We start from the raw sequence: 12,155 nt of genomic DNA, 5'->3' as shown, positions 1-12,155 counted from the left end.
TGTAAAAAAGCTAGAAAACTACAAAAGGTGTGTCCCAATTCTAAATAGTTATAACAAATACCCTTACTTCAGGCCTACCCAAGTATCGCTTTGGAAGCACTTTAGCTACCTTTGTTCTTTCCTTCAACATTCCACACACCCCTGTAGAGAACTCACAATATGTTTGCTGGTGCCTCAAGCTTGAGGGCCTCCAACCTGACCTGATAAATCCCTCTCATCTTTTATACCTTTTGTAGGAAACTTGTTGTTTTAATGTGGGAGGATTAAAAGGAGGTAAGGGGTTTTATAGTACTAACTCACTGAGTGAATGTGAGAAACCTCCCTGGTTTCTGATCCCACACAACTTCTAGCCCAAAATCAAAGCCCTAAAACTAAACTTAAGTCAACATAAGAGAAGTCTATGTCTATCTATCTTATATCCTGGAATGTGAACTCCTTGAGAGCATCGCTGGGGACATGTATATACATGTATATTCTAAAGAGACTGGTATGCTAGGAGGATGGACACACCTACAGTGTGTGTGTTGGGGGGTGGGGTGGGAGGTAGGAAATCCCATAGCTGGACAGTTCAATTTCTAGTCCTGCTACAGTGTGACCTGGACACAGTTATTTGGTCTCTCTGGTCTTGTTCTCATATATAAAGTGGAAACAATAATTACCCAACAGGATTGTTATAGGGAGAGCAAATGAAATATAATGGATGTAAAAGAGCTTGTTAACCATCAAACCCATATAAATGTCAGGGATGACTATTATTATTAGCAATATTACTGTCATCTCCTCTATGTGAAATTTACATAGAGGGTAAAAGCAAAATAAGGCTAGTGGAAAACTAGGCCAAGTGCCAGAAGCCTTGAGAGTTGGGAGAATTCCAGAACAGGGAATGAGGCCATGTGCTCAGTCTCTTACCCGGTGTTCTGCCAGGAACTCTGGTGTCAGGGTCCAGGGGGCATTCCTCACCACCTCGTCCACATAGCGGCAGTGCTGTACCGCATCGTAGCGTTCATTTTCGTTCATCACTGTGAAGCCTTTGAAGTTGTGCGTTAGCTCATCACTGCAAACTGAGTTCACCACATTATAAAGTTGTTAAGTCACAGTCCCCTATGCTAAACCATTCCTCAGTCACCAACCTCTCCCATTTTCTAGGACTGTAGCCATTCTCCCCACCTGGAGAAAAACCTTCTGGGTGTAGCTCAGTCTGGGTACCAATGCTTTTCCTAATCCAAGATGCACTTTTGGGAGCGACACTCACTATACAGTATTTTCACATTTTGGAGAAGAGAGGATCCAACAAGGCTCTGAGATCTCTGGCTTTGACATGATCCTGCTGTGTATTTCTGCATCATTTTAAGTTTTCAAAAATGTTTTTTTGTTATATTTTTATAAGACTGGATCACAGAACATTTGCTTAGCAGACTTTTGTAATTCAGTTGATTCAAAATGAAAATGAAATGCAGAGTAAATGCTGTTCTTATGCAGGAAATAGAGGTCAGTGTTGCTCCCATGACTGCAGAAACTCGGCTAAGAATAGTGAGATACACATTGAACTTCTCTCTCTGGTTTATATACTTTATGTTTTAGAGAGGTTGTACTATATCCCTCACTTAAAAACCAAAGTAAGAGCCAGTATACTCAGGTTATAAAAACAGGAGAAAAAGGCTACTGTAATTATTTTTCTGGGCAGCATCTAAAGTCATCAGATGCTCTCTTACCTCCCACAATGAGGTATGTATTAGGGAAAAGGTTCTTTGCTTGCATCAGAGCCCGGGCATGACCAGAATGAAATAAGTCAAATATTCCATCTGCATAAACTCTCACAGGCCGCTCACCTAAATCCAAAAGAAAGAATTTGTCACAGAAATACACTGTGATTCAATATCTCATATTTGACAAATGCAATGGCACTATGTGACTGCTCCATCCCTGCATACCCCTCTCTTACAGCGTTCTCTGAATAGTCACCCAGATTTGAGGGTGGACTGGGGTTGTGAGGAATAACATCACAGACTTCCTTGTCTACAAAGACCTTCTGGGCATCGAATTCACTAACTTTCCTTGTTAGCCTGGTTGTATCAAACTTCTCAGGTAACTGGATTTGATGGTTGCTTTTTCTTAGTTATTTTAGAAGTGAAGGGGAAGGGTTAAACAATACATACACCCAAAACTTCAAAATTCTCACCTTCAATTTGTATTTAAACTTCAGTTATGTTTAAACAGAGGATAGCTAGACTATACTCTGGCTGGTTGTTCTCTCATTTTCAAGCTGCCTTGATTACTAATGAATAATGCTTTTCTTTGAAAATAAACCTTCCTGCTATTGCCCATAGTAAGGAATAATCCAGAAAGGTGAGATTGAGAAAGACGGCAGGTAGGCGCCATTTATCAATGTATTGCTTCTCAGTCCCAGATTTACCCTCAACACCTGCTCTGTGACAACAGATGGAATTCCTTCAAGCACTTCTCCTTGACAGTGAGCATGATGGTACACTTTCTCAGTATCCTAAGTGTTTGAAAATCAAATATAAATATTTTAGAACTTTATATTAGAGCTTTTCCTCTTCTCCTCTCCATTAGTGACAATAATAAAAAACTGACTGTCAATGTATTTTTCATGGTAGTAGATTATAAAAGAAAAGCCAGGAAATGATCTCCTGGGGTCTAAGATTAATTCCAAGCTGAAAAAACATTGAAAATAAAATTTATACAATGGTTCATCATGCTTCAAATGATAAATCTGAGTCCTAGTAACATATTCCCACTATGTGAACAAAGGGAGAGCTATTTCACTGTCGCAGCAGGAAACAAGAGTAGGAGCATCTACATCGTTCTGAGAGAGAAGGGCCAGTCTCATCAGACACGCCAGACTGAAGGCAGGGGTAAGATGTATCTCCCTCCTGCCCTGAGGACAGCGACTCAAGCGGGGAGGAAACTGGTTCTCAGGAGGTTCATGGACTTTTCTTTCCAGACAGTTTTATCCATAATCAAGTAGCTTTTAAACTGAGAAATCACACATTGCTAATAGAAATATAAATTTGGTACAACTTAAGAAGGGCAATTAGTCAATACCTATCAAAAGACAAATGACAAATGCTTATACCCTTTGGCCCAGCTACTCCAATTCTAGGAACTTTTCTCACAGATATATGTGTAAAAATATATATTATTCATTGCAGTGTTGTTTGTAATAGCAAAAGTTTGGAAACAACCTAAATATCAATGGCAGACTGAATATACCATGATACACCCACTAAAAAGGTGGGAGGACATTTTTTGTTATTTGCTTAGATATCCACAAGACGTTGGTAAAGATGGTTGCCTATAAAACCGATACTGTGTGGTTATGAGACAGTGGTCAAAGGGAGACATTTCACTCTATACCCTTTTTGTACTTTATGAATGCTAGGCCATGGGAATATATTGATTTTATACAGGAAATCAAATTTTTAAATAAAATAAATATACACCAGTACAATGAAAACCGGAGAAATAATATGGTGGGTTAAAGAGTCAGAAAGGTTATAGCTTAATCCTCCATCGGGCACAACTGATCTCACAGATTCATTGCACACAAAGACGCTGCTATGAAATACGTCTTTACTGTACTAAGTCACAAACACGACTGGCGATAGGTTACGATAGAGGGGGATGATACAGAAGCAATGAGCCACAATACTTAAGTTAACTGTTAGATATTTGAAAATTTGTGTGCAATGCATCTGTGAGATCAGTTGCACCCAACGGAGGGTTAAGTTTGCCAACCAGCCTCCTTCCTCTGTAATCTTAACCTCTTTAAGCCTTAGTTTCTTCATCTATTAGAAAGCAAAAGATTGCTTGTCCGCTGATATCGGTGTACTCCAAAAAGGAGGAATCATGTGGCAAAAATGTCATTGCCTGCTGTGTTCAAGACTCCCATTTGGCCAGATATTGTGAATTCTGTTCATACCAACTTATGCAAAAACAACAGCTCTAGGCTGTCAGTGAATTAGCAGGTCATCAAACCAGTGCTGAGTCGTGTGGTACTGGCAGAGCTGTGGCTCGAATTCCCAGAGTTCAAGGTGGTGGGACTCATTGTTCTGGCCAGGGTGCTTTTGGCAATATGTGTCGTGGGCACTGCATATTTGCACCAACAAAAACGTGGCGCCGTTGGCACTGCAGAGTGAACACAACACAAAAGTGAGAAGCAATATGCCATCTGCTCTGCCTTAGCTGCCTCAGCCTTACCAGCACTGGTCATGTCTAAAGGTCATCTTTATTGAGGAAGTTCCTGAACCTCCTTTGGTGGTTGAAGATAAAGCTGAAGGCTACAAAAAGACCAAGGAGGCTGTTTTTCTTCTTAAGAAACTTAAGGCCTGGAATGATAACAAAAGGTCCAGGCCCCTCAGTGAATGAGAGATGGCAAGGGCAAAGTGAGAAACCATGGTTGTATCCAGCACAGGGGAACCTTGCGTCATCTACACAGGGTGCCAAAAAAATGTACACACATTTTAAGCAAGGAAAAAACTGTATTAATTGTAATACTCAATATATACCAATAAAGGGCCGGCCGAGTGGCACATTGGTTAAGAGCTGGCTTGGGATGCCAGCTCTGAGCAGCAGGGCCCCAGTTTGGATCCCACATGAGGGCCAGTGACACTGCCCTCCACAGCTAAGATGATGAACAACAGCTCGACCTGGAGCTGGGCTGCTGTGAGGCACTGGCGACAGCGTAGGCTGCAGCCCCTGCTGCAGTGGGCTGCCATAAGCTACCGTATGTAGCTGGCAGCCAGCGTGAGTGGCCGGCAGCCCAGTGTGAGCTGCCAAGAGCTTCCGTGAGCGGCCGTCCAGAGGCTGGCGACCGATCTGCCTTACCCGGGAAGAGCGCAATGATAATACCAACATGGGCCAGTGAAGCGACGTCCTCCACAACTAGACTGAAGAACAAAAAGGATAGCAACTTGTCTGTTCCCCTTCCCCCGATTCCCCAATAAAATCTTTAAAAAATATATATATATATACATATACATACACACACACACACACACACACACACACCAATAAAAACAAAGATGAATACAAGTCATGTTTGACGTCTGCAATTATAGGAGGTGCTCAAAGTGGTTACCATCAGCATCCAGACACTTCTGATTACGGTGAACTACTGCTTGAGCAACGTTGACCAAAGTGTCCACTTGTATACATTTTTTTGGCACACCCCTGTATAATAAGGACAATGGCATCATCAAAGCCTTTAGAAACATCCCTGGAATTACACTGCTTAGTGTAAGTAAACTGAACATTTGTGTTTGTTTTGTTTCTGAAAAGAGGGGATGGGACTCAGTCCTTCCTGGCTGTTGCCTTCCTCACAGCTGCAAGGACACCGCTCAGCTCTCTCTCTTCCTCTTCACACAGATGTGTGTCCCACCCTTTTCTTGATGAACTTCAGGACCCGTTTGTCCTTAAAGACCTTGAGCAGCTCCATGGAATGCGCTCATAGGGGGCAAAGCCGCACACTTTTCGGATCACGTCCCGCGTGAACTTGGTGTGCTTGGTGAGGCGCCTGCAGCAGCGGCTACAACTCTGCTTACTCATGTCCTTGGTCACCTTGTGGCCACAGCCATGGGGTAGCGCAGAGCCATGGCTGCTGCTCCCAATGGCTGCCGCGGCTGAAGGGGCAAACTGAACATTTTGAAACTTGCTCCTGGATGGGCATGTGGGCAGTTTCTGCACTTGGACTGAAAGTGCTTTCTGCAAGTTAGATGTTCTGTATGGCACTTAGCGTAAAGCTGCCTCCCTGAAGAGTAACGACAACCTTCCCATGCACAAGACACTGAATATAGAGCTTAGCAGAATCTTGAAAAGCCCAGAGATCCAAAGAGCCCTCCAAGTACCATGCAAGAAGATTCATCGCAGAGTCCTGAGAAGAATCCACTGAAAAACCCAAGAACCAGGTTGAAGCTAAACCCACATGCAAAGACCACTCGCCGGAACACCATTCTTCACCAGGCCAAGAACCACTAGCTCCGGATGGAATACGCAGCAGCAGCAGCAGCAGTGCAGCGCTAGAAGCTGAATCTGATGAGAAGGAGGTTCCAGGCAAGAAGCCAGTGGTAGGGAAGAAAGAAGGCTGTTGGTGTTACAAAGCAGAAGCCCATGGTGAGAAAAATGGCTGAAGCTACCAAGAAACCAGCAGCTGATAAAAAGCCTGCAGAAAAGAAACCCATCATGGAAGAAAAGAAGCCAGTGGCATAAGCTGAAATTTGTTTATTCCATAAAGGTCAAATCAGTTTGGACAGCTAATTTTGAATAAAAACCTGATGAAAGAGGCAGTGAGAGAAAAAAAGATAAAGCAAAACAAAACAAAATCTGAGTAGTATAATCCCTCATCTACATCCTAGAAATTATGACCATGAAGTAAATAACATACTTCCATCTTTCCTAAACAAGTCCAGAGTGGCTATGATCTTACTTTATTTGATCCTAAAAGACAAACGATAAAATTAAAAAATTAAGAGTGTTTTGTTATTTCTTTGCCATTCGTGTACAGCAAGGGTAAAGTGAAATGAGGAAGATTTAGCTCAATAAACACACTTCCTAGATGGTGGCAATAGCCTAGAATGCTGTTGATGGAGTGGCTGTCTGCCAGTAATCATCCCATATTAGGCCATGTCACCAATGAATCCTTTTTGTCGGACCAACCCCAGATGTGCCTCTTGTCCTCCTCAGCATTTCTCCAGCCTCCCAACTTCTCAATTTCCTAGGACTTAACCCCAAGTCTTTGGTGAACCCAGACTGGCATATTATCCAAATGGCCAGAAGAGGCCACTGTTGAACTAGAAAATCTGGGGAGAAAGCATAAATTATCCTTTCATTTACCAAGTGGCTATTGGCCAGGATAACAGACATAAAACCTGATTTACATCCGTTGTCTCAGCATATTATTAAAAGCAGCCCCTTTCATTCTCAAGATGGTCCTAATTTGGATTATACTACTTGCACTACTGCTGGCTGAGTAATTAGATGTTCTCCTTCAGACAGAACAGACCTGCAATTCAATTTATTGTCTCTTTTGATACGGTCTCGCAAATACCTATCACTGAATCATTTTGTCTCTAACAGATTTCCATTGCCCTTCAGACTCTGCTGTTTCCTTCCTTTCTCTAAGAGAACATATAGCTTTTTTTTGTGTGTCCAGTTTTCAAAAGAGATGATCTTCTCATCTCTCAAGTAATATTTGTTTTTTCTCTGGGTAGTGGAGTTTTCTCCTGGATTATACAACCTTCCCTCTTGTACTCCTTGAACCTCCCAAATGAAAACCTGGGGGCAGAGGGAGGGATGCCTCCTTGTACCAATTGTTGGTTTAAAATTCACTATGACATGTGTATGTAGATTCATTACTGATTTATCCCTAGTCCGGAACTGACATGAATTCAGTTACTTGGCTATTTAACATAAAAATAAACAGGAAGAATGAGATTTAGGAGAAAAACCAGAGATAGAATTAGACCGTCAAATTTCATAGGCTAATTTGTGACTATCTATACTGCCTAAAATACAATCAGTTTGTTAGGATGGCCTTCTATTGTTTATAACTAATATCTACAAACAGTAGCACCACTCCAGGGTGAAAAGAACATAAAGATGGAAAAACTTAGGTTTCAGCTTCAATTCTATCACTAATTATTTGTTTTACTGTATGGGAGATTTCATTTCTAAGTTTCTATGGACCTTACTTTCTTCATGTATATAATAAAGTGGCGTCGAGCCTTTTTCCCTTTTTGGACGCCCTGCTCTCTTGACCGCTTATTCCTTTTCAAGCCCTTTGAGCCTCGCCTTTGTGCGTGGCCTGCTCCAAACTCTTTGGAATGTAATTTCTCTTCTAATAATGGGCCCTTGAGCTATTCTCTACTGCTCGGTCTCTACTGCTCGGGCCTACTTCTACTCTTTAAAATGTATTATCTTTTCGAATAAACTACTTTATCAGCGCTTTAAAAAAATAAAAAATAAAATTCAAGTGGCTATAAAGTAGATTATCTCAAAATTGAACTTGTAAAATTCTATTATTCTAAAATTTTTTTGATTAGATTTATTAGTGTTTGCTAATTATAAGCTTCTAAACTTGTTTAAAGCACATATACATATACATAGCTTTTATGTACCACAAGTGATATGGATAGACTAGCAATAAGCTGAGTAATACAACTAAAGTGATCTGATCTGAGCAAGGTTACTGCATTCTGAATCTGTATCATTAGGGAGTACATGAAAAGTTCCTGCCCTCAGCATACTACTATCACATCTGAATGTGATCCTTGAACTGTCTGATGGTATTTTGAAATCTGACCTGTCACCATTACACCCTGATACTTATAACCTGTTTTTCCTTGTTATCATTTTACCTGCCTCATTAGCCTTCCTATTACACAGGGGAGGCAAACCCAAAAAAAATCACATTATAAATTAGAAGGGTTGTGATCAATATGAGCTGTATCTAAACACTTGTGCAAAAGGAAAGCACTCTCAGGAATTTTGAGGACCCCAAAACTATATTCCATAGAGCCAAGATATGGTCAAGGGGTATTGGGATCCCTGGTCTGACACTGTCCAGCATTCATTCGTATTTTGCTTACAGACAGCAAACACACTAACACAATTAAAAAATAACCACAAATATCTTCAATATACTGGAAATTTATAGATTTGTGGCTATAACTGCTTCTTACTCCCTAGTGTTTGCCTGGGTTTGAGTCCAACCTGACATTTACAGAATAGAGAGAGCACTTACCATAGTAACTGGAAGAATTGAAAAAGGATTGAAAAAAAAGAAGAACTGGAGAATTTACACAGAAGTAAGGAAAGCTTCCTATAGAACTCTGCACTCATAACAAATGTTCATGGAAGTTTCTATTTATGATGATGCCCAAAACCAAGTGCCCAAAACAGGAAGAACATTTAGAACACATATATGATGTAAACTAAGCATACCAGTAGAGCATGGGCTTTGAAAATAATAAAGTGAGTCTTTGAAAAACTGGAAAATTATAATATCAATAAAGAGAAAATTAAGTGATAAGCATCTCCCAACTTGGGATATTTTTGTCCTCCATCATCAATAGCATCACAGCTAGGGTGCTGACTGATACAAAGGAAGATTTGGGGAACAATTCAGAAGGCTATTAAAAATGTGACAGCCTGACATATTATTTGGACTTTTGTAAAAATAGACAAGATTATAATCCAGCTCAGGTGAATTAATATCTTATTGTCTCTGTTCCACTATATCTCATAGCTGTGACATCATCCTGGCAAACAAGTATATGCTAAGAAGAAAAATGAAATCTTATGGAGTAGTTGTCCTCCCAAATAGAACAGCAAGGGAGATGGGAGGAACTTCTCCACCTTGTCCCTACTAGCCTCCACAGGTAAACTGAGGAAAGAATATAGAGAGTAGGTATATATTTGATAAATACAATGGAATGCTAAAAACAATAGTAAAATAATAAAATAACTGGGCATTTACTCACAAGGAGTTCCTCTGCTGGCTTCTTCCATAGTTACCCTGACATAGGGCTTACTAAAGTCTTCTTCAATTTCATCAGAAAACGGAGCTGGCTGTCGTAAGCCCTTAAGAGGAAAGTGAAGGGAAAGACAGTTAAACTCAATGGTACAAATTGAAATACTAAAAAAACAGCAGCTTTAAAGAACAAACAGTTATTCAATATGCTGTGATTAAATTCCTCCTAAAACTTCATAACATAAAGAAGAAAAAAGGCATCCAAAATGACAAGTGAAAGTGGCACAACCTTTTACCAAATGGGTAAATTATGGCAAGATAAACATCTTGCTGGTGATTTCATGGTAAAGACTGAGCGAGGTGGCTGGGAACCTATGCTTAGTCCCAACTAACTGGGTCCAGAATGATGGCTCCTCTGCTGCCGGCAGAACAGCCAACCCTGTTCCATGTGATAAAATTGCCAAGGTTCATAAGTGTATTTTCATAACACTTCATCTAGGGGCCTGGGAGGGCAAACTTCTCTGTACTTTATTACGTATGATTATCTGTGTAATGCTTTGCACTGTAACTGTGTTCCAATGCTTATTAACAGCCCTGTGAAACAAGTAGTACAACAGTACTCTCAATTTAAAGATGATGAAAACGAGGTTCAGAGAAGTTATATGAATTGTATGCAATTACTCAGAGGCAAAGAATGCAGGTATGCGTTTTCCTCTGTGCTATTTCCTCTATAGAGGAAAGCCTTACTTAAAAGTTTTTGTTAAATTCATTCTAAAGTATTTTATTCTATTTGATGCTATTGTGAATGTAACTGTTTTCTTAATTTTATTTTTGGGTTGTTCCTTGTTAGTACATAGAAATGCAATTGATTTGTATGTGTGAATGTGAGTATAATTTCAGTTGATCTTTATATATTGAACTTATGTCTTATGACTTTGCTAAACTCAATGATAAATTCTAGCAGTTTGTTTGCTAGATTCCCTAGGGTTTTCTACATATGAGATCCTGTCATCTGTGAATAAAAACAGTTTTACTTATTTCTTTCCAATCTGGATGCCTTTAATGTCCTTTTATTATCCCTTTGTGCACTAGTTAGAACCTCCCGTACAGTTTTGAATAGAAGTGGGAGGGACAAATATCCTTCCTTGCCTTCTTCCCAGTCTTGAGGGGGGAGGCATACAATCTTTCATCATTGTGTATCATGTTATCTGTAAGTTTTTCAGAGATGCCTTTTATCAGGTTAAGAAATCTCCCTTCTTTTTGTAGTTTGTTGAGTTTTTAGAATGATTGGGTGTTGGATTTTGTCACATGCTTTTCTTCATTATTGAAACAATCATATTTTGTTTTTGTTTTATATTTTATTAATTATGGTATATTAAATTAATTGATTTTAGGATGTTAAAACAACTTTTTATACCTGAGTGAAATCCCTCTTGTCATGTTGTATGAATCATTTTATATGTCCCTGGATTCAATTTGTTAATATTTTGTTAAGGATTTTTACACCTAAGTTTGTAAGGGATTTTGAACTATACAAGTAGTTTTCTTTCCTTGTGCTGTTTTAGCCTAACTTTGATATTTGGCCTCATAAAACAGCCTCCTCTATTTCCTGAAAGTGTTTGTATAGGATTGGTATCACTTCTTCCTTAAATGTTTGATAGAATTCACCAATGAAGCCATCTGGGCCCGGACTTGTCTTCGCAGGAATATTTTTAAAGACTAATTTAATTTTTTTTTACTTGGGATAGGTCTATTCAGATTTTGTATTTCATCTTGGGTCAGTTTTGTTAATTTGTCTCTTTCTAAGAATGTCATCTAAATTGTCAAATTTTGGAGGATGAAGTTGTTCATAATATTCCTTATAAACCCTTTAGTTTCTGTTGAGCTGTAGTGATGTTTACTTAGAATTTTAAATTCTAAACAGATCACATCCTGATTGAGCTGAATCCAGAGACTGGAAAGACATTGTTTTGTTTTGTTTTCAGATAAGGGTAAATTTTTGAAATTAGGTTTTAAAATTAAAACATATTTCTTTTTAAAATCACTTACCCAAATCAAGTACCCTAATGTGCAATTTTCTCATATTAGTGATTTCCTACAGATTAAACAATTTATCCTCTAGAAGTTAGTACGCAAAGAGTTGCTTAACAGTAATTTATATTTCTAAAAGTATATGCTATTCACAAAATAATACATATTCTATGATTTCATCTATATGAAGGTTAAGAACAGGCAAAGCTAAGCTAGGGGACAAAGAGGAAATTTGGGGAAAGATACTGACTGGTGGGGGGTGTGAGAAAGTCTTCTGGGAGTACTGGTGATTACATGGATGTGTACATATGTTAACATTTACAGAGCTGTACACTTAAGGTTTATGCACTCTATTGTATGTAGTTATACCTCGAGAAACCAATGACATTCAGCCATAAAAAGGAATGCAGTATTAACAATACATGCTACAACATTGATCAACCTTGAAAACACTATGCTAAATGGAAGAAGCCAGCCACAAAAGATCACTTATTATATGACTCCATTTACATGAAATGTCCAAAATAGGAAAATTTATAGACAGAAAGTGGATTAGTGTTTATGTTGGGCTGGGAGGGTTGGACAGAAATGGGGAGTGACTGCTAATGGGTACAGGGTTTTCTCTGGGGTGATG

At 39.3% G+C, this 12,155-nt stretch overlaps 1 protein-coding gene across 4 annotated transcripts in view; it reads right to left on the bottom strand.

Moving 5' to 3' along the window:
- PCYT1A (phosphate cytidylyltransferase 1A, choline) overlaps positions 1 to 12,155 on the bottom strand; it is a 46,732-nt gene that overhangs the window by 8,988 nt on the left and 25,589 nt on the right. For all 4 annotated transcript variants that reach the window (XM_019651847.1, XM_019651856.1, XM_019651861.1 and 1 more), the window contains 3 exons: positions 9,501 to 9,600; positions 1,713 to 1,829; positions 910 to 1,061 (listed from right to left, as the gene is read on the bottom strand). In XM_019651847.1, coding sequence (XP_019507392.1) covers positions 910 to 1,061; positions 1,713 to 1,829; positions 9,501 to 9,600 — 369 coding nt within the window. The remainder of the gene's footprint in view (positions 1 to 909; positions 1,062 to 1,712; positions 1,830 to 9,500; positions 9,601 to 12,155) is intronic.

This window comes from Hipposideros armiger, unplaced genomic scaffold (assembly GCF_001890085.2).
Source record: "Hipposideros armiger isolate ML-2016 unplaced genomic scaffold, ASM189008v1 scaffold_8, whole genome shotgun sequence".
NCBI classification, from domain to species: domain Eukaryota; kingdom Metazoa; phylum Chordata; class Mammalia; order Chiroptera; family Hipposideridae; genus Hipposideros; species Hipposideros armiger.
This window is presented reverse-complemented; position numbering and strand designations above follow the sequence as displayed.